The sequence below is a fragment of the Hesperophylax consimilis genome, chromosome 18, assembly GCF_061612785.1.
Source record: "Hesperophylax consimilis isolate HC1 chromosome 18, BYU_Hcon_1.0, whole genome shotgun sequence".
NCBI classification, from domain to species: domain Eukaryota; kingdom Metazoa; phylum Arthropoda; class Insecta; order Trichoptera; family Limnephilidae; genus Hesperophylax; species Hesperophylax consimilis.
This window is the reverse complement of record NC_142853.1, coordinates 20,225,915-20,248,602: the sequence shown is the minus strand read 5'-3', so window position 1 is coordinate 20,248,602 and position 22,688 is coordinate 20,225,915. Positions and strand designations below refer to the sequence as shown.

The following is a 22,688-nucleotide window of genomic DNA, read 5'->3' as shown; positions in this document are numbered from 1 at the left end:
TGTTGGAAATTAATTCCTAGTTAATTGAATAAATAAATACAATGGAAAAATACGTAATGGCATCTAAAATGTTTGTACTCATTATAGACTTGGAACTACTTTTTGAGTTTTGAAACGAATAAACTTTGTTTACACCACTATTTTAATAAATAATATCAATAGGTTTTGTTTGAATTTATATAATCTTTTCTTGTGTAAATAAAATATTTATTTTCACAACAAAAATAACTAATTGATATGATATGTTACCGGCAAAGATATTAGAAGTCTAATATCTTTGGTTACCAGTTATTGTTATATTTTTGTACAAACTCATTTGTCTATGCTCATTTATCAATTTTAGATCTTAAACCTGCAAGTTTAAAAATATGTTTACCTACATAAAAACGAAAATGTTAACAAAAAAACATACCGGAACATTTTGACTGGAAACGTCCATAATTTTGAATACTTTGATATTTGTAAAACACATTTCTTTTGTGTAGGGATTAGGAACTTCACTTTTTATGCCCTTTGTAAAAAAATTATACAGGTACTTTATATCCAGATGAAGGAAACATTAGTTCTGAAACATGTTGATAACTTTTATTAAAATTGTGGTGTAAACAGAGTTTATTATTTTGATAAAATAAAATAAAAGTGAATTTAAAATAATGGCGAAGTGTCTTTTTGTTTGTTTTAATAATGAAGGACATGCTTTTTGGAAACCATTATTTTCAAAATGTTATGAAATAACACATTTTGCGTAGGTGCTTGGGATAAAGAAGGGTTCAGGGTTTACGTTACCTACATCTAAAAAATAAATTATTCAATCATTTAATGATAAATTTAATTTGTCCCATTATCCCCTTTTTGTTGGATATCGTCAAGGTGATAAATTTTTATTTTTATTTTAAAAGTAGCCGCGGTACGTAATTACTTCAATAATAACATTACGCAATTCTATAATTTTACAAATAATACTCACTGGTTCTTTATTACAAGACAGAATTCAATCAATTTTAATAATGATATCAAACGTCAAGCACCCATGTACCAATATAGAAAGAACACGGCGGGTCTGAATATTGATGTGATATGCTCAGTGGTTATAAACGCCACCGGTTTGCAGAGTTTGTTTCAAATCCCAGCGGCTGCAAAAACCTTCCTTCAAGCACATTTTTTCTAATGTAGGCATATAAAATGGCAAGCAATATAATTTAAGAATGTTAAAAATTGTGTTACTAAAAATAAATGCATGTGAAACAAAGTTGCTAAAATTATAGAATAATAAGTGCGACAGGATTGGTCGATATTAAAAATACTTCAATTCCGCGTATATTAAAAATATTAAAAATACTTCAATTGTGTGTATTTTTACAATTTTAAAAATACTTCTATTGTGCGTATTTTTACAATATTAAAAATACTTCGATTGCGTGTATTTTTACAATATTAAAAATACTTCAATTGCGTGTATTTTTACAATATTAAAAATACTTCAATTGTGTTTATTTTTACAATATTAAAAATAATTCAATTGCTTGTATTATTACAATATTAAAAATACTTCAATTGCTGGTATTTTTACAATATCAATAAAAGTAAGCTTGTAAAAACTTGCTTCCTACGATCAACGGTCGACGAATTGAAATAACATTTTATGCTCCGTTTGATAAAAAATTTGTCCATAAGAAAATAATTTGCTGATTCAGGCGGTAATTAGTGTCATATTTTTTATCAGATTTATCAAAACACGTCTGTTGTTATGTAAAATAAAGCATTGAGTGTTGAGATTGTGTATTATTTGATGTACTTAAAAGTGGAAACAGAACTTTTCATTTATCGAACATTTCGTTTGATACGTTCAAAGGATTGGGATTTTTTCTTAGAACGCGTTATTTAATCTTTTATGCTTAATTTGAACTTTTTATGAAAGTTTAAATATATCAGACTTAGGAATAATGTTATTATTAAGTTAATAACATTATTCCTAAGTCTGATGTATTAAATATATTAAATTTTAAATATATCAGACTTAGGAATAAGTTAGTTAAGCAAGAATTTAAGTATTATAATTTTTCATTATAATGACAGCTGTTTCGACGTTCCAAACCATAATCAAACACCGGTTACGCGACACGACGTTAATTTTTTAAATTTATTTATTTTAATTTCTACAAGGTCCATCGCAGTTCAACGAACGGTACCCAGACCAGACTATTAAAAATACTGATTTCGATTGTGCATCTGTCTGTTACTCCGGTTCAAAAATTTTTTCGAATAAATTCATACTAGCGATATATAATATTTTCGATATATAAGAATACCCACCAATTATATAATATTTATTTTTCGGAATAACTTTATTGAGTAAAACCTCAAATTGTAATATTTAAATATTGAAGACAATATTAGTGATTTCTAAACGAAAATCTGAAACAGAAAAATCAGAAAAGGAAACGGTCACATCTGGGACTCGAACCCAGGACCCTTGTCTTTCCGGGACAGTGCTCTACCAACTGAGCTAATGGGACCCTATTCCCCTCGGTCACTTTTAACTGTATCATACTTCGAATAAGAACTACTAACATTGTCTTCGTTTTTTTCCCCGCACATTTTTATTGGCAACTATCTTTATGTATGATCGCAAGATTCAACCCGAACTAAATGCAATCCAGATAGCGTCTTTGTAGATAAACTTATCTTATTTTTTATTTTTAATGTGCGACATCTGTTGACTTTTCTACAAGTCTAGAATGAATATTTATTTTTCGGAATAACTTTATTGAGTAAAACCTCAAATTGTAATATTTAAATACTGAAGACAATATTAGTGATTTCTAAACGAAAATCTGAAACAGAAAAATCAGAAAAGGAAACGGTCACATCTGGGACTCGAACCCAGGATTTTTTTCAAGACAATTTTTTTTAATTATATAATATTTTAACAGAAAATAATTTTGATTGTCGTTTTCAAATTTGAAATTATAATATCCTGTGATTTTCACGGGTCTGCGCTAGGAATATAATATTAAAGGGAATAAGGGGCTTAACCTGTAGAACGGAAAGCAAATAACTGGAAACATTCGACGTACGCTGTCACCATTCGAAAAAAAATGAAGTAATTAGATGCTAACCCTTAAGACAGGGGTTCCCAACCTTTTTGTACTCTAGAACACATTCTAAAATATCGGTAGGGTGGCAGGCACCACCTATTTTTAATCGACAAACTCGGGGCAGCAATCGCAATCAAAATGACAACAACGCGGTCCCAGGCGGGGAATGCTATTTGCACATCACTCCTTGTACACGCCGAGTATCCGACGTGGGCCGATGATCGCCGAACCGACCGGGACGGTACGAGCACGTGACTACTGTCAGTTTTGCTATCGGGGCCTTTCTTATTGCTTTCACTGACAGACAGAGCGTTCATCGGCTCAATTCGTGGCGTTCGTTCACTTCGGGTTTTCTGCGTCTACAAGGAGTGTTGTGCAAATAGAATTCTCCGTTCCAGGCTAGCGTGAAGAATGCAGTCTGGCTCGCCGCTAGACAAGTACTGACAGCAAAGGAACCACTCATACATACAATATCGCAAACATACGAAGGTATTTAATAAACCTAGGCACTCAAAAATATTAAAACTCTAACAAATAAATAAAAATAATTCACACTTTTAATGTTTATGAAAAAAATATTTCACTGTCGAATAGTGGCGGGCACATACAAATCGTTAAGCGCCATGGTGGTCCGCGGGCATGGGGTTGAGAACCCCTGCCTTAAGACATACGTTTACTTGATTGAAAATAAAAGAAATCAGTTCATAGTTCAACGATAACGTAACATTAGATGCCCATATATTTAAATAACAAACATATATAAATTAATCAATCCTCGCAGCAGAGTTTGCGTGCCTGCACGCCTTGGTACCTCAAAGTTAAGCGTTGGCGTGTCTGCACGTCATTGACATAAAGGGTTAAAAATATGCCAGTTGCTCTGGAATCTAACCCGCAGGCATAAGCCACAACCACTGAACAGATCATCGCCAGAAGTACGATCTATCTATACTGATTTGAAAGAAATCTGATGTCATTCATTTATACCATTAGACTCCTAAGCCCCAGACAAGCCAGTTAATTTTTTAATCGAGTCAAGAGAGAATTTCGATATTTGATATGGTTTGATTGCATTTCAACATAAGTAAGGAAAAATTAATTCGGGCACACAGACACGCTCATAACAAACTTCTGTCAGTGTATCTCTTCCGTGTCCACAATGATATTATCACCTTTTACCCATGGAAGAGAAAGTATAATTGATTGGCTGATCGCAGCGAAGTCTTGTTTTGACTCCACCGTTTGGCATTTCATCTGTCTGTAAATTTGTTCCGTTTCCGGTTCAAGATGTGGGATGTTTTGGATACTTCGTGTTTATCCCGCCAGAGTTCGCATAAGCCTAGATTCTACTACGAGCTGTCGGAATAATTAATATTATGGTACCTACCTGCCTGAAGAATATTTGAAAAAAGAATTGTCATTACATGTGGCCCTTTTTGGACATATTTTTTATTTAAAATAGGTATATGGTTTATAATTAATTAGGTAGGTATTCCAGTACGTATTTTGTTTTGATTAAGAAAATTAGAAACCTACATTTCTGGGCCCGAGGTTTACTGTTTACAGAACTAGTACACGGTTCAAACATGTGTTCCGACATCGTGATGATGAATTAGAAATTTACTAAATTTTATCAGGAAATTTGTTGATTCATTCATTAAAGGCCTATTAATCGAATTACCAATAATTTGAATAAATTGGCCATGCTCATTTTTCTACGTGTAGTAAGTAGTTAGTAGCATGGTATCAAGAGAAAATTACAATTTGTGTTTCATTGATAAACTAGTAATTACTGGCAAACTTTGATAAATTGATTATCACAAAACGCAATAACGTGACTGACGGAATATGAAAAGCGCCCCATACAACAGGGGCAAGAATAACGTATTTCCCCCGATGAAACATTCAAACCACAAATTGAGATATTATCCGATCGATCCAGGACCCAGCACGATCCCATCAGGATTAAAGCGTTTAATGATACGGGGCTGACAGCCCTTCGGAGCAGTGGAAAAGCCATAAAAATCACCTTTACGTGCCATTTCTACTGCGCTCGCACGCGATTTCCACAGTAGTGCCCGTGGCATACTAGAACAGGAGAAGCGGTAGCAAGTGGCTCACATTACTGCAGCTTACTGTTACAGGGAAACGAATGTCAAGTGGTTAGTTGCAATAGGATGTGAGACGAAAGTGTACGACGGGGTTTTTTCACGATCACGGCCAATACAAGCTCCTTTTGGAACCACTAAACTTTTCACGTGAATTTTTTTTTACGTTCACTAACTTAATTTAAATAACTCAAAAGCATTTAAATTACATCAACAACAAGTTCAGTGAACAATAGACCTCTCGTTAAAAATAGTACGTTTCTATTTTTTTAATTTTATTTATTAATCATGATCAAAACTCCTAAAATCATTTTATAAGTATGTGTGTACTTAAATACCTACGTACTTAATTATAAATCGTACATTTTACGTAACATTTTTTTAATTTTAAATTTATTTTTATTTATTTATTTTATTAATACATGATTTAGAGAGTACATGTGGTTTTTTGTGATATTTCACCCTCCGTGCTAGGGATGACCCTGTGTTATGGCGGGTGAATTTTACAGTTTGCGGACATAGAATCTATACATTATTATAATATAAAAAAGAAAAATAAGAAAAATGTTGTATAGCTAGTTTGGGTTGCAAGAAGAGGATGGAGAAGTTTTAAGTAAGTACTTATGAAATTTGTCCCCACAAATGTCGACCAGTCGGTGGATGAGTTGACATTGTGTTTGGATCCCACCCAGGCGTAGTGTGTTCAATTCCTCGGCTTATTAAGTCCTCCATCACAACACAAGCAACATTTTGCGCTTACTGTAATGGTAGTGGAAGATTTTCAAATATTGTCAGGTTATTCGTAATCCAGGTATGTTTGTCTTTCTTTAAAAAAAAACGTCACTATCCCGACGAAAAAATATTTTTTCTAACTTTCTCCAGGCAGATAGCTACAATACTGTTGAAAAAATGCGAATAAAGTCCAAATAGAACCATTAAAATGGAAAACACCCTATTGAACCGGAAACGGAAAGTACAAACAAATTTACAGCCAGATGAAATGCAAAACGGTCGATTGAAACAGGACTTCGCTACGCTCAGTCAATAAAAAAGAGACGATGCAGTGGCGTAGAAACCGATTGAGCAGACTGAGCAGTTGCCCTTGGGCCCGAATCCCAAAGGGGGGCGTCACACATACGTTATGACTTTTGAGAAAATGCCAAAAATATTTGCCAATTTTCTGAATAGTTTATTTACATCATTGAAATTTAAGTCCCCACGTAGCTTTTATAAATAATTAAAAAAAAAAATATATATATATATATATATATATATATATATATATATATATATATATATATATATATATATTAAGTAAAGTAACACTAAAATGAGTGCTAATATGACCACGTAATGTTTTTTTTTTTCATAAAGTAGGTACTTGACTTTAAATTTTTATTACTTAGTACATTAAAATACACATAATAAATCATTTTCATAAAAAAATATAACAAAACAACTATACAGTGTAATAAACATACTAATATGATTAAAAGTAACAAAAATATACAATAATACTTTAGAAAAAAGTATAATAATAGCTGTTTTAAAAAATATATATATGAAGTGGTTTTGTAAATTCTTTCGATGCAATCAAAAATATCTGCTCCTTTTGGATGATTTGTTTTGATATGATTTCTTTTTGGGATACTATGCCGTGTTGTGCCACGTACTTCTTTAGCCAATGTGTCGGAAATTACACATCTACAGTAGATTATACACCTGCCCTCATGACAGACACTGTAACGCTATCCGAAACGTTGACTAAAGGAGGGGGTAGCGCAACATGGCATAATATCCTTTTTGGCCATGAAATTCACAAATCATGTCGATTTGACATTGACATTATAGTTACAGGGAAAGATATTTTTAGTTCGCGTGACTCTATTAGGAACACTAAATGAAACCAATAATTCAGGGCTGTCAATAATGAAATCAATTATTATATAATTTACATGATTTTAAAATATTATCTCAATTTTGTTCTGGACTAAGGATACAAAAAAAATACAGTACTTATAAATTTTCAGGTTTACAGAATGTGTAGGCGAACAAAACAGATAATTCAGGATTTTTAAAAGGCCACAAAAAGTATACGCTTTAAACTCCACGGTATTTTGAACATTTCCATAATAGACTGCAAAATTATCATGATAGAAATAATATTCCCTAGCGGATTAGTGAGATAGCACTTGAACGTATTGAAGTCGGCTAACACTGGAAGACGAATAAGTACGTTATGAAAAGTTGAAATATTCAACTCACAGGCATTTAGAATGTGCAGAAACTATTAAAGTAATGGATGTCTTTATCATATATCATTTAGAATCCCCAGCTTGACGTACAATATACCATACGGTTCTTTTCTACATCTCCTGGGCCAGAATCTACATAACGTAGGCAGGGGAAACTTTAAGCCCTCGCGGCATATCTTTAATGTGTAATTTATGGCAGCTTCACCAAAATGTGTCACTCTAACAGAACATGTCTCTGCGAACTTGTAGCGTACAGTTGCCTGTCAGTTTGGACATGTTGCCGCGGTACTGCCTTGTCGCATCGCACGCCACTGGGGAAAGTATATATATAACGTATACATATTATATTGCTGTGGGGCATTATGGTAATTAGCAGAAGCACTATTTGCATATTGGGCAGTCAGGCGCCATGCGGCATTTCTATGGTCCCGCTGCTGAGATCTACGTTGTCACCACTCTTCCTATTATATGCTTCGTTTACGATTATGGAGATGTCACAATTATAGAGCGGTAAACATTTTATGTGAAATCCGCACAAGAGTCCCAACCGTCTGGAATCAATGATCTTATGGCATCCCTGATTAGGATTCATTGGGAGACTAAAGGAGCAGGGAGGGGAAGGATTTGGGGAAGTGGAAGTTGTATGAGTATCTGACTGTTCAAATCTGATCCCAAAACACGAAAAAAGCCTTTTCAAGCAACGTTTTAATTCTGAATGGTAGTCTTTCACCAGGGCGATACTGAGAGTATCTAACACTCGTGAGCATGCCGATAAAATATAGCATATATTAATTTCAATTAATTAATTGTTAAATTATAATATTTACGTCATAACGCAGATAATACCTATATTTCAAACGTAAAAATATTTTTTTAATCTATTTCAATGCCGATAAATCGACATTTATTATGTATTTATGAACAATTTACACAATGTTAAAATAATAAATTTTAATACAATATTAATAATACTTGGATGACTTGTATAGCGCCGTTTTTGTGCAAAAACATCTCAAGGGCGCTGTAATAAATGTCGATTTATCGGCATTGAAATAGATAAAAACGTTACACGTTAGATTAAATGAACAATTTACACAATGTTAAATGTTAAAATATTAAATGTTAAATATTGTGTATTTATGAACAATTTACACAATGTTAAATGTGAAAATATTGAATGTTATGTATTTGTGAACAATTTACAAAATTTTAAATGTAAAATGCCAGTTATTTTAGACGTAAAAATGTGGGTGCAAAAAATGTACTATAGTAATTTGTAAAAGAGTGTAAATATTTCAATACAGCAGCGTGAAAGGGATGGTGTGTAACACGTGGTACACACCGTTAAAGCCAATGGCGACATGACGGAATACTTTTTTTTACATGAAAAAGTAATCTTAGAGCAAAACGACGAGCGAAGTCTACAATTTTTAACTCGGAATAAGCTAAAATCGCTTGTTAAAGTCTAACAAGGTCTCTATTTTTTGCTTTTTTAGTTCATGTGGGCGTTTATTCCATGCTTTGTTGACCTGGGGGTCTAGCACCATCAAATTGATAACTTAACAATATTGGATCGATAGGCTCAACTTCTGAAGATATCGATATCCCTAGCATGGTTGCTCTGTCGATAGCCTAACCAATGTTGACACAAAATGAATAAGAACTTTATACGATGGCAACACTGGCGGATATTGACCTTCGTAAACGTCAAGCGGCCGTGTAAAAATTAAAAATACTAATAAATTGATAGTGTCGAATACTAACTTTACTAACTAAATACTAACTGTAATATACGTTGGCAGTCCGCGTGTACTTTTTGACACTAATAATGGAGTTAATTAGTGAGTTAATAAGAGGTCTTTAACCCTAAGGGCCCGTTCCCACTTCCGTTTTCAAATCGGAGGCGGGTCCCGTTTTCAAAACGGACGGCCAATGGCCCTGTTCACACTACCGTTTTAAAAACGGACCATACTCTACGAAAAAAAATAATTGTCGATTCACCAAAAACATGTTATTTGCTCATTATTCAGTAATGGTGCGCAATGGACGACGATGAAGCTCTTGTTGTCATGTGGTACTTATTAAATAGAAGGAAAAAAGTGAAAAGAAAATTTTGAGTACACCCAATCATAGCCGAATGATTTTCTGTAGGAATTTTCCAAGTGTTAATTGGTGAGTTAAGAAGTGATGAACTAAAGTTCTTTAATTATTTTAGAATAATAATGAATGGATTATTTATATAGCGCCGTTTTCACCATGAAAAATCACCTCAAGGGCGCTTAATGGCTTAAGAGAATGTCTATCACTTCCTTTAACCATCTACTGGAATGAGTTTCAGAGAGCTTAACATATCAAAATACAAAATTGAGAAAGTGCATTTGTCCTGAAGAAAGGCTATCGATATTTTAAAGTAAGAAAACAATAAACACTCAAATATTTTTTATTATGTGTTTATTTAACTAATACGCTCTTCCGTGCATCTCATTAAAGCTTTAAAATTTAAAAAAAAGTAAACTTAAATAAAATAACATAAAAATTTTGATGTACAAAAGTTGTGTACACCAAGTGTTTTGTTTTTATTTAGTTAAAGATAAAATATTACCATACTCTTTCTTCGACCAGTGGTATTAAATTTTCGGGATTTATTTCCTTATCCATTATTGTAGTTTTGATTTATTTACTTAACAAAATAACCAAATACAAGCACGCAGTGTGCCTGCTTCCTTGCGACAGGGAGCGGGCGGGGAGGGGTCGGGGTTTGGCGGGGACTCTGCCGGAACGACTGGACGGCAAGTGTGAACAGCTCCATACAACACTATGAGCGAGCGTGTGCCGACACGATTTGAAAACGGACGCGCTGCGTAGGCGAGCCATCCGACAAAAAATGTCGGATCCGTTTTCAAATCGTGTCGGACAAGTGTGAACAGCTCCATACATCCACTACAGCCACTAGGGCATCCGATTTTAAAACGGGACCCGCCCCCGATTTGAAAACGGAAGTGGGAACGGGCCCTAACTAGTGATATATGAAAAACTTTCGTTTCTCCAAGCTGGAACGGAATCAATTGGTCACGATTTCGTTCAATTGTAAGAGCTTTGTTAGTTTACCTCCGTTTATAAATATGCCAGTTATTTTGCAAAAAAAACAACGTTATTCAAAAAATTGTGTATATTGACAGTAAGGGCCCGTTCCCACTTCCGTTTTCAAATCGGAGGCGGGTCCCGTTTTAAAAACGGATGGCCAATGGCCCTGTTCACACTACCGTTTTAAAAACGGACCATACTCTACAAAAAAAAAATGTCGATTCAACAAAAACATGTTATTTGCTCATTCTTCAGTAATGGTGCGCAATGGACGACGATGAAGCTCTTGTTGTCATGTTGTACTTATTAAAAAGAAGGAAAAAAGTGAAAAGAAAATTTTGGGTACACCCAATCATAGCCGAATGATTTTCTGTAGGAATTTTCCAAGTGTTAATTGGTGAGTTGAGAAGTGATGAACTAAAGTTCTTTAATTATTTTAGAATAATAATGATTGGATTATTTATATAGCGCCGTTTTCACCATGAAAAATCACCTCAAGGGCGCTTAATGGCTTAAGAGAATGTCTATCACTTCCTTTAACCATCTACTGGAATGAGTTTCAGAGAACTATGTTAAAATACAAAATTGAGAAAGTGCATTTGTCCTGAAGAAAGGCTATCGATATTTTAAAGTAAGAAAACAATAACAACTCAAATATTTTTTATTATGTGTTTATTAAAATAATAAGCTCTTCCGTGCATCTCATTAAAGCTTTAAAATTTAAAAAAAGTAAACTTAAAAAAATAAAAATTTTGATGTTCAAAAGTTGTGTACACCAAGTGTTTTGTTTTTATTTGGTTAAAGATAAAATATTACCATACTCTTTCTTCGACCAGTGGTATTAAATTTTCGGGATTTATTTCCTTATCCATTATTGTAGTTTTGATTTATTTACTTAACAAAATAACCAAATACAAGCACGCAGCGTGCCTGCTTCCTTGCGACAGGGAGCGGGCGGGGAGGGGTCGGGGTTTGGCGGGGACTCTGCCGGAACGACTGGACGGCAAGTGTGAACAGCTCCATACAACACTATGAGCGAGCGTGTTCCGACACGATTTGAAAACGGACGCGCTGCGTAGGCGAGCCATCCGACAAAAAATGTCGGATCCGTTTTCAAATCGTGTCGGACAAGTGTGAACAGCTCCATACATCCACTACAGCCACTAGGGCATCCGTTTTGAAAACGGGACCCGCCCCCGATTTGAAAACGGAAGTGGGAACGGGCCCTTAGTCGAAGTTCACATCTTGAAGGCCGCGCTAAAGGCGGAGGCTTTTATGTACCGACAGTAGGAATCATATTACGCTGACTGTGCTCGCAAATATCGCTAACTAACCGTAGATTATTTAGAGTATTATCGAACGACCGTGCTAGATACCCTGATATTTCTAAAGCGCCCTTTCCGAGGTTTGTGGTAGATGAAACACTAAGGACCGGTTGCTTCAAGTTCTGTGAAAGTTCTATTCATGTTCGGTTATTATATCATTATGGGCCAGTCGATTCACATGATTTAAATACTAACAGAACTTGAATAGGGCTTTCACAGATCATGAAGTTTAACCTTGAAATTTGATGAATTGTTCAAATTCTGTGAAACAACCCATCCTAAGTTTCGTCCAGGTTTTCGTTCATCATTTATAATCGAAACATTGCTTAACATAGAAATTTTGGTATTTCTAATTTCTAATCTCCTTCTTCCTCATTTTCTTCCTCTCTCACATCACTTTAGCATTACAACGTACCACAATGATTGTGGATGCTGATGTGCGGTATTTATATCAAAAAAGGGAAATTAATTTAGAATAATATTACAAATAAGTAAATTACAGTGATATCGTTTCGAAAACAAACTAAATAAGAGGATGAAGGGGGAGAAATGTTCCAAAACACGTCAGATGCGGTTGAGACTTCCATTATTCACGAATAATTTCCAAGAAAACCGTAATGTCATCTTAGAAAAGTTTTACGGACAAAAGGGGTTTTTGAGAATGAATTACAGTGTGATTACGCTTTCTTTTTGGGAGCCATTCTACTGCCTTCAAATGCTCACATAATAAAAATAAAAGAAGGTACTGACATTAAAAAAAACTCGTTCTGTGAACGGTCTTAATTTTATTTTATAGTTTACAATAAAATAGTCCTAAGCTTCTAGCTACAACTACTTTTGAACAATAAAGCCTGCGACAGACCGCAATATATTCTCGTGGACTGGACTATTTCAGTTATTTGTTTTTGGGGTGTTATGCCGTGTTGCGCCAACTCCTTCTTTAGCCAACGTTTCGGACAGCATTGCAGTGTCCATCATCAGGGCAGATGTGTTATTATTAAATAACATGATGATGGACACTGCAATGCTGTCCGAAACGTTGGCTAAAGAAGGAGTTAGCGCAACACGGCATAACACCCCAAAAACAAATAACAAAAATACTTTTGGCCGTGAAAATCTTAAATCATATAATGGACTATTTCAGCATATCGCTCGCCATACATTCCCATTGGTCGTGTATGGCGAGCGATATGCTAAAATGGCCCAAATCATGATGCTTACAGCTTTACGTGTCTCCACCCAAAACCAGAAATCTGTAAGAAACTGAAGCAGCAAACCTCCCGGTGAATGAAATTGTGGTGTGTTATGAAATGAAAAATATCCATCTATTTAATATATTCGTAATCTAGACAATCTATTGAATATATTCATAATCTAGCATGTCTAAAGAAATATCCATATGAAGTAATGCGTACGATCGATTATTAATATGAGAGTATGGAATGTATCGGGAGCATCTCCTATCCTCTTCCTATTTTCCTCTTCCTCTCCCCTTCCTTTAACACCAAATTAATTTTAAGAAATTAAAACTTCATTTCCAACAAACTTTAACATAAGAAACTTCTGTGGCTTGACTTCAGTTAACTTTTATATTTATATTTATCATTTTATATTATATAAAAGCTGATTTTTTCTCACAAAATAAATAAATGTCTATTTAAAATATACATAATCCAGCCTAGCTCGAATATAGTCATAATCTATATTTTCATAATCTAGCCGATGTATTGAATATATTCATGATCTAGCCTATCTATGGAATATATTCATAAATGAGCACCAAAAGAAACATCTTTTCTTCAGTATTTAGGAATAAAGTGCGGAAACTAGTAAAAACCTGTAATTATATGTTAGCACCGAACAGAACAGTTTTAATATTGTACGTCATATTATTCTTTGAACATATTTTATACACACGTTCTGTCACATACACGCTGTGCTAAAACATTTGCTTGTGGTATCTTGAACAAGTCGGGCTGACGACTATTTTTGAAGTTTTCAAGCACGTTTTAGGCACGCATAGATATATACAGATATACGCACGTGAGATATATACCCACTTAAAAGCAAATTGCTGTCCTTAATTTAGAAATTAGATTAAAAAAAACTGTTTGACTATTTATGTATTTTAGTTGTGGGAACTTGAATGAGAATCGATTGCCAGGTACAAAATTGTCGCTTAAGGTAGACTAAAATAACAACGTGTTCTCCAAGCTACATTTTTATACAACGATAAGTTGAGGTAACTGCAGAATTCCTCGAAAAGAAGTTCGGCAGAGTTATACCGTGGCTGTCACTAGACTTTCACGAACAATGCCGAGGCAAACGTTTGACGTCTAATGAAAATCCGCGACGCCGACGCGCGACGCTCAGATCTGACATGACGGTAGTGTTATATCAATCTAACTGGTGGGTTAAATGACGCGTCATTCGTTAAACTCCCGACATTAATATCACATTGATTCCTGTCAGGATAGATTCAGGAGTCGGGAGAACAGGCATGACACTGATCACCCTAGACTAAACACTTTACAGTATAATCTCCGTGGGGAGGGGGAATAAAATAAAATACGTATCCTATTAACAAAAACGATTCGTCTTAACAGACCACTGCTGGCAACCAAATGCAGATGACATTATGAACATATTTTTCTGTCGATTTTCATATAACGACATCTAATTCATTTTCGCTTCTCTATATAGAGTAAAGAAGAGTGTGTGGTGGCATGGTTTTGTTTTGTTTTATACAAATCTAAAGTTTTATTCCGAGATTGATGAAATTTTGCACACTTGTCCCTTAAAACAAGAGGAAGGTCATTTTCTATACGAGATATAGAAAAACCCACCACCCCGAATTGAAGCCGAATTTCGAAACTTGATGAAATTTAGCACACTGGATGTTCAAATTTATAAAGATGTAAAGAAGAGTGTCTGTGGTGGAAAGATTGATGAAATTTTGCACACTTGTCTTTTAAAACAAGAGGAAGGTCATTTTCTATACAAGATATAGAAAAACCACACCACCCCGAATCAAAACCAAATTTTGATACATGATGAAATTTTGCACACTTGAAAAACTCAGTATGAAGCCCGGACAGAGCCGGGGACTTCAGCTAGTATTTTATAACATACAAACATACCTGATTCAGTCCGGTAAGATGTTAATTATATTTTTAATGCATTTTCGATTTACAGCCAGTCTTCGGTTAAATATTTAGATTTCGAAATATTTTTACAAGAATTTTGTAGTTACTGTTTAGGGCCATTAGCACTTACTCCCCGCAAGTGGAAACATTTAGCGTGCAATCTATGGACCAACTTATTAGTAGTAGTTAGTGACGAAATAAATTGAGAAAAGCGAAGCCACCGTAGTTACTAGCGACTAGCGAGTGATATTACCTACAAAAACTTACCGATTTAGGCAAGCGTTGAGAGGTTAAATTAACACTGTCAAATAAGACGTAAACAAGTAACAACAATAAAAAAATAATAATGTTATTAATAAAGTGTCAAATCTAATAAAAATATAATAAATTACCTTTCCGGATGTAGCTTAAGTAGCAACTAGCAACTATATTGTTATTCAAATATTGGGCCTTGGACAATCTTTTTCCCAAACCATGAACTTTTAAGTAACGTGTGATTTTGTTTGCTCACGCGATTCGAATGATCAATAATTGCAGGTGCCTGGCAATGGAAACTAGGAAACAATGCTGACATTATAAAATACGTCTATTTATCTAAGAATAAGAAACGAGCACAAGGATAAACATGCGCACAAGTTCAATGGGCTGGCATTGAAAGCAAACAGCTAAAATTTAATACCAAAAACACTTACCATAAATTGACTCCTAATGTTTTTCATTTTCAAAGAAGTCATCAAGCCAATTTTGAAGAGTAGCGTCATTATTAAAAGAGATTATTGATACAGATAGGAGAACCGAGCTCTAGTACAGCTGCTGATGAATTGATATTATTTTTTTGTAATCTTTTGGTTGCGCAAACACATATATATCAAAATGTTCACTTTTTATACCCGAGGGAAAACAATAATTTGTATAAGGTGTCATATTAGTTTTATCTGTCTCAACGCAATCTCTTTTGAATCCAAAATTGAGGAATGCAACCTTTATTTGAAATGGCACAATATTTGCGCAGTTAACCTTTGTTTATTTTTTACCGTTGTTCCGTAGCCTTTATGGAGGTACAGTACCGGATTAGGCTCGGTGTAGTCCCATAGGCAGGTAAAAATAAGACAGTTGTTTTTTTTCTATCCAACGTCAAAAATATTTCAATTGAAAGCTAAACGTTTTTAGCGGGAAAAGTTTTCTACTCTTTCACGTCCAAAACGGTAAACATATATTTAGAAAAAGGAACAATAGGAAAAAAAAGGTTAGGTTAGATTAGGTTAGGTTAGATAGGGTTGGGTAAGTAAGGTTATGTTATGTTAGGTTTAGATAGGTTAGGTTAGGTTTTTTATCACTCTTCATCAATTTCCTCAATGTTCTCTTTTGACACTGTACTTTTTTTTATCTTAACTACTCTTTAAAAATTGTAAGTCTTATTGTGGTTAATTAGAACGGTGCCCTACTTCTGCGCGCATTTAGAATAGGTTGGTAGGTACAGGAAATTTGAACACTAAGCGTATATATATAACAACATATATACACAACATGTCATCGATGCAACAAATATAAATCAATTCAAAGCTCTATTGTATTCACATTTGGAGAGAAGAAAGGACTTAATTCAAACTTAAAACAACTCAATTACTGTCAAACTTGTTGTGAAATCAGATATGAGCGCATCAGCAGAATGCTGCCTGCTCATTACATAATAATAATAATATATAACAACTGTGTATTGGATTTATGAAATTTTGCCGCGAGTTATTTAAGGAACCACTTGGTTATACAGATAGATTTAAGAATATTAAATAGTTTTAGTGGGTAAGAAATTTTTTTATGCGTTCTCGTGGAGGAGCCCCTAACAGGAGCGTGCCCTAAGGCAATTAACTACTGCGCCTTACGTTTAATCCGACACTGGAAGTAGCGTGTAGAATTAGGTAACCGGACAAAATAGAACAATAACAATACAGAACAGCGACTAACAAGAACAATAAAAATGGTAGATTACTTTAGGATAGGTTAGGTTAGATTAGGTTAGGTTATTTTAGGTTTTTTAATCAATCAATTTCTCAATGTTTTGTTTTGTCACTGTTCTGTTTTATCATACATGGAGAAAAATGATAATTGCTGATTTATTAAATTCCCGTTAAAAACGGGACTGCAGGTCGTTTCTTAATACATTTTTAGTACATTCATAATATATCGGAAAATGTGTTAATGCACCTGCGTTTGTCCTGGTACATATTATATAATGACGAAATGCGAAAATATTTGAATTTTTAAAGTTATTAGGAAACCTATCAATTTATTCGTTAAATGCCTGCAATCCCGTTTTTAACCGTATCTCTAAATAGTATAAAATAAAGTCGATATCCGTGTCAGTCTGTTTGTGCGATTAGTTGATCTAAACTACGCAACGAATTTTGATTTGATTTTCACTATAATTTAGAAAATTTCTTCGGGAAGGTTAATAAATTTAAAACATGCATATTATTACTGTCATTATTTTATTTAAAAGAAAAATAAACATTTCCGGGTTACGAATAACCAGATAATATTTGAAAATTTCCTACTACTACCACCAGAGTAAGCGGAAAACGTTGCTTGTGTTGTGATAGAGGACTTAGCCAGCCGAGCCATTGAACCCACTACGCCTGGGTGAGACCCAAAAGCGATGTCAACTCTGCCACCGACCGGTCAAATATATTTTTAGAAAGTGGAGAAAGAAAATCAGCTACACAATAGCAATATATTCCCCGTATGGAACCGTATAATTGAAAGCACTCACCGATTCGATGAAGAAGTCACCGTGCAGGTAGCTGACGATCCCGAAGTTGGTGTACTTGAAGATGCGGTCCATGATCCACATGAGCCTGGGAAGAACCCCAGGTCTGGCGTTGAAGGCAGCCATCAGCAGCGGCACGTCGGCCGTACTCTGGTGGTTGGCTATCACGAGAGTCCTCGAGTTCAGGCATCGTGCAATATCGTCTCCCACTTCGGCGACTGGAAAATAACAACAACAAAATACTTAGGATATGAACATAAAATCAATACAATAAAGAACAGCACAAGAAATTCGATTAATTCATAAAATTACAAATACTGAAATTGATTTCATCATCACTTCATTTCGATCAAATAGGACGTCAGGCAGTCCAAGAGAGATGAAGCGCGTGCTAAATAGTTAATACACTTGGTGTACTTTCATTGGCTGTCTCGGGGGAAAACTTCAGTTGGTTTCTTTCAAGAAGACATATAAGGCATTCATTACTTGTATTATCTTTTCAATGTTAAAGTCAGAATTACATAATGTCCTTGAAGTGTATACAAGTAGTTATGTTTTTATAAATGAAAACCAAAATATCCTCTGAAATCCCAACATTAATCAAGTATTTTTTTTTTACGTTAACTTTTTTTTTATTTCAAATTTAATTTATTTTTATAACTGTTGTTACGTAAATATGTAATCTACAATTTATTGAAAAAATGCAAATAGGAAAGTCCAAATAAACGCGATGATTTCACATTTGAAAACAAATAATCTTTACAAAACCATTAAAACGGTCACCATCTTAAAACGAAACGTACATACAAATTTACATATAGAAGAAATGCCAAACGGTCGAGTCAAAACAGATATCCGCTACGCTACTATGCTACATTACATTATTGAAATTTAAAGAATGCAGCGCCTCAATGATCTTCTATTTTTTTTTGTCAGACCATACGAGCATCGAGAATAATTATTATCTACACTAAGGATAACTCGTTTTAATTATCTTAGAAAGCCCCCGAGTAATCCGGGCAACCATTGCAGGATGGTTACATCGAATAAGGAAATACGAAAAGGTCACGAAAGGTCACAGAAAACATACGTGTCACGATGAAGTAGTGAAATTTGTGGTACTATTACCATATGCTCCCATAATAACGTCAGAATGCAATATGTAGACCATGAAGCAGCAATTCTGGTGACCAGACCAACGGATTTTGAAGTTTACGATCGTAAAGAAGACATTAAATGAAAAAGTTCTAATAGCGATCATGAAAGACCAAACTAGTAATTCTGTGGATAGTAGAACTCGCATCCACAAAACCATGTTTCTAATTTTCTCTTATTGAATAAAAAATGTGTACTAATATATTTTTATGTTTCATATAATTCAATAATCAGAAATTATTTTTTTATCATAACATCTACTCTAAATGGTGTTTGAATAGATTGAGTCGAACACATTGCTTTACAATATTGAAATAAAACACATTACACCATAAAAATAAAATAATGATTAAAAACAAAAATAAAACAAATTGTAAACATTATATTCTAGGGAGATTAATGTAATTCCTTCTAGGCCCCGACGAGATTCGAACTAATAATCTCCTGTTTACTAGGCAGGCGTTTTCACCAACGTAGCCATTTTAATTAAAATTCCTCTGAAATCATGCGATTTGTAAGTAGGTACAAATACCAACATACTTATAAACCATATATATTTCACATATTGTGTTACCGAAAACCATTTTCCCTAGTGTCGTTTTTATCATTCTCATATTTCATGAACATCACTAATGTTATTGTTATTATTTGGATTTGATGTTAATCCTAGTATTAACATTTAATTTTTATTTTTTTGTACAGAGTTATGCTATTATCCATGTATTATGTTATACTTGGTGACCGGATAAATCATCGAAATGATAATTCATCATTCATCACATCTTTAAAAAGTTATATAAAGTCATGGAAGTTGATGAAACAAAAACTTTATTAACTGGGTTAAGTAGGTGAGGTTGGGTTTAAATTTTTTTTTCATCGTCTCTAATCACTTTATATCACTTTTTAAAAGTATGTTGAATTGTCACTGTGTTGAGTTATCATGGAACCGTTACACTTACATACATAAATTGTCGATTTCCTCTGTAAAAGCCCGATAGGGCGTTGATGAATAAAAAATAAAATAAAGAATAATTTTTTTTTTTTAAATGTGTAATCAACATAGAGCTACAATTAGGGGAGCTAATGCGTATTAATATCTAGTCGAAACTAGTTCCACTATTAGAACGCGATAAGCTGTGCACGTAGACCGGGATCGGTAGTTTTAGTAAGAGCGTTGGGAGAGTTGGAGGTCAGTTGGGGGTCAAAAAGCGGAACCTTTTTTTTCGCTTCATTCTTATTTATACATCAATGGTGATAGACAGTTTTTCTTCCTTTTCTATGTGTTTTTCTTATTCATTTTGTTTGAATAGTTATTAGTACTGAATCAAAAATGATTAAAATCAAAATGGAGGTAAGGAGGTAAAAAAAAGCGGACTCCGGTGATCTCGTATATCAAGAAAAATATAAAGGCTCACTTTGAAGTTCAATTCGTCTGACCGAATCTATTTTAATTGTTATTCGCTGGGTCTCTAGTGTGTTAATTAGATTATAACAATAAAATAATTAAAACAAAATAAACAGATTTCAAGATAGGTATATTTTGGCTTTATCAACCACCCTTGATGTGATATCCCAACAAAAGTCTAGTAATATTATTGATTTATTGTACTCGATTAATTCCATATACCTCGCAAACCAACATCGAGACATTGTCTACCGTATTATTGCTGCAACTCCAGCACGGAATCACAATTGTATACTTCCGTTCGCCGGAATGAACTCGGGGAGTGATTTTAAGGATTTTATCGACACACTGAACGTATCAATCACAAAATATAAACATTTCTTAATAGAATTCATTTCGGCAAGAAGAACAAAAAATATAGTTGAACGAACTACGTAGCTCTGCTTCGACTTATTTAATTTGCGACTGATACCTATATTATATGTAGATACACTTAAGTATTTTAATACACTAAACATTTTCTATCAACTTTTCTTTCTTTAATGGTGTTTCCAGTAATTTTTATCATTTCATCTACAATTTTTTTTCATTTGGATAGCAACGTATTTTGTTTTTATGTTGTAGTGCATCAGACGATTTTTGTCTTAAACCAAATAAACATGTAAAATCCCAGCTGTGCATGTGAAAATCAAATAAATAAATTATTGAAATTATGATAATACATTATTTATTTATTTATTTATTTATATATACGCCTAAAAAGGCTTTTACATAGAAGTGATACATGATGCAGTACAATAAGAGAATATGTATTATACAGGAGATATTGACAGTAAATAGATGTAATCCATTTTAAAGAAGGTAAAAAATACACACTTGTAAAATTGTGATTACAAGTATAATGAGAAAATATGAAGCAATATTAGTAAAACGTAAGAGTAACATAAAGTAAAAAAGAAATTACAACAACACTACATATAAGACAAATCATTAAAACTAATTTACCAACGCTACTCTAATTTGTAGGAATCAGCAAAGTGTTGGTGTAGATTATGCTTAATTCTATATATGGAGTCAATAAATAAATCAATAGCACCCCCATACTTGTTGCCCAGATCATGCATCCTATTGGTCAGTGAGTGTGTCTGATAGTTGGTCGAGTATGTATTACAGAAGAATGTTATATTTTGTCTTGTATTCCTAGTCGGCACATGTATTTTAATAGTGGCAAGGATGGCAGGACTATCAATTAAGTTGTTAATGACTCTGTGTAACACAACCAGGTCTGAAATAATTCTAATTAAATTAAATTCTAATTAAATAATTCTAATAATTTATAAAACTATTAACTTGGAAATATATTTAATTTTTTTACTTGCGACTGTTTAAGCCACATTTTTTTACAACCGGTAATATCTGATACTTTTTAAGTAAACACATTAATTTGTTTTTAATATATACGCAAATTTTTTAAAACGTTCTTTAGGATTTCACAGAAATTGAGCTATAGATATGTGTATTATTATTTTCCTAAATACAACACCATTCGTTTAAGTGTTTTCTATTCATCAAATGACCAACCAAACATTCCATAAGCCAGTTGTTTACTGTCAGAAAAAAAACTATATAGGTAAGGCACTTGAAAAATCTACCGAGAGATATTTTTAAGTGTGTTCTTAAACTTGGCCACGTCATTCTGTTTCGTTGGATATATTATTTCCATAGTCATTAAATCAGAGGTGGGTTAATCGAGATATCAAGTTACATTTAATAAGAAGTACATCGTGTAGGAAGGTTGTACTCACATTCTAACCCTTTCTCAGTCTGTTTTGTCAGCACAAGAGTTTCTACAGCCCGCCCGCAGAGAGCGGAACTACAGGGGAATTTAAAAATTCGTTCTTGGAGGATATTTGATGTCCTCCTATCTCCAGAGGGCCATCCAGGCACAAGGCATTAATAACAGTATTCTTGGATTGGCGTAGTCTGTGCCATGGGCTTCCCATGTGGTGGCAGAGAAGTGCTTTAAAAGAGTGCAGTCGTCCCTCCAGGAACATTTCCACAATATAAATCAATTTGGACCAGAAAGGGTTAGGTGATTTTCAATAGTTAAATGCGACAGCTCGACTATAAAATAAGTTTACAAGTTTAGTGGAAAGTTCTCCACAATAAATTGTGAAGTCTTTCTTGTAACTTTACCGTAAATTAATATTATAAACCTAAAAATGAAAGCAATTTGTTAGAGGACTAACGTGATCCTTTTTTACCGTGACATTACAGCTTACAGCAGTTAATATTCGAAATAAATACCGGTCCTACCCAATTACAATCGCGGTTCACTCCAATCCCTA

General features: G+C 33.9%; 1 protein-coding gene across 1 annotated transcript in view; it reads right to left on the bottom strand.

Annotated features, from left to right (window-relative positions):
* The window catches only part of LOC149415472 (acyl-CoA:lysophosphatidylglycerol acyltransferase 1-like), a 677,596-nt gene that overhangs the window by 385,634 nt on the left and 269,274 nt on the right, over positions 1–22,688 (bottom strand). The window contains exon 3 of the mRNA XM_089642664.1: positions 17,784–17,998. Within this exon, the coding sequence (XP_089498790.1) occupies positions 17,784–17,998 (215 nt within the window). The remainder of the gene's footprint in view (positions 1–17,783; positions 17,999–22,688) is intronic.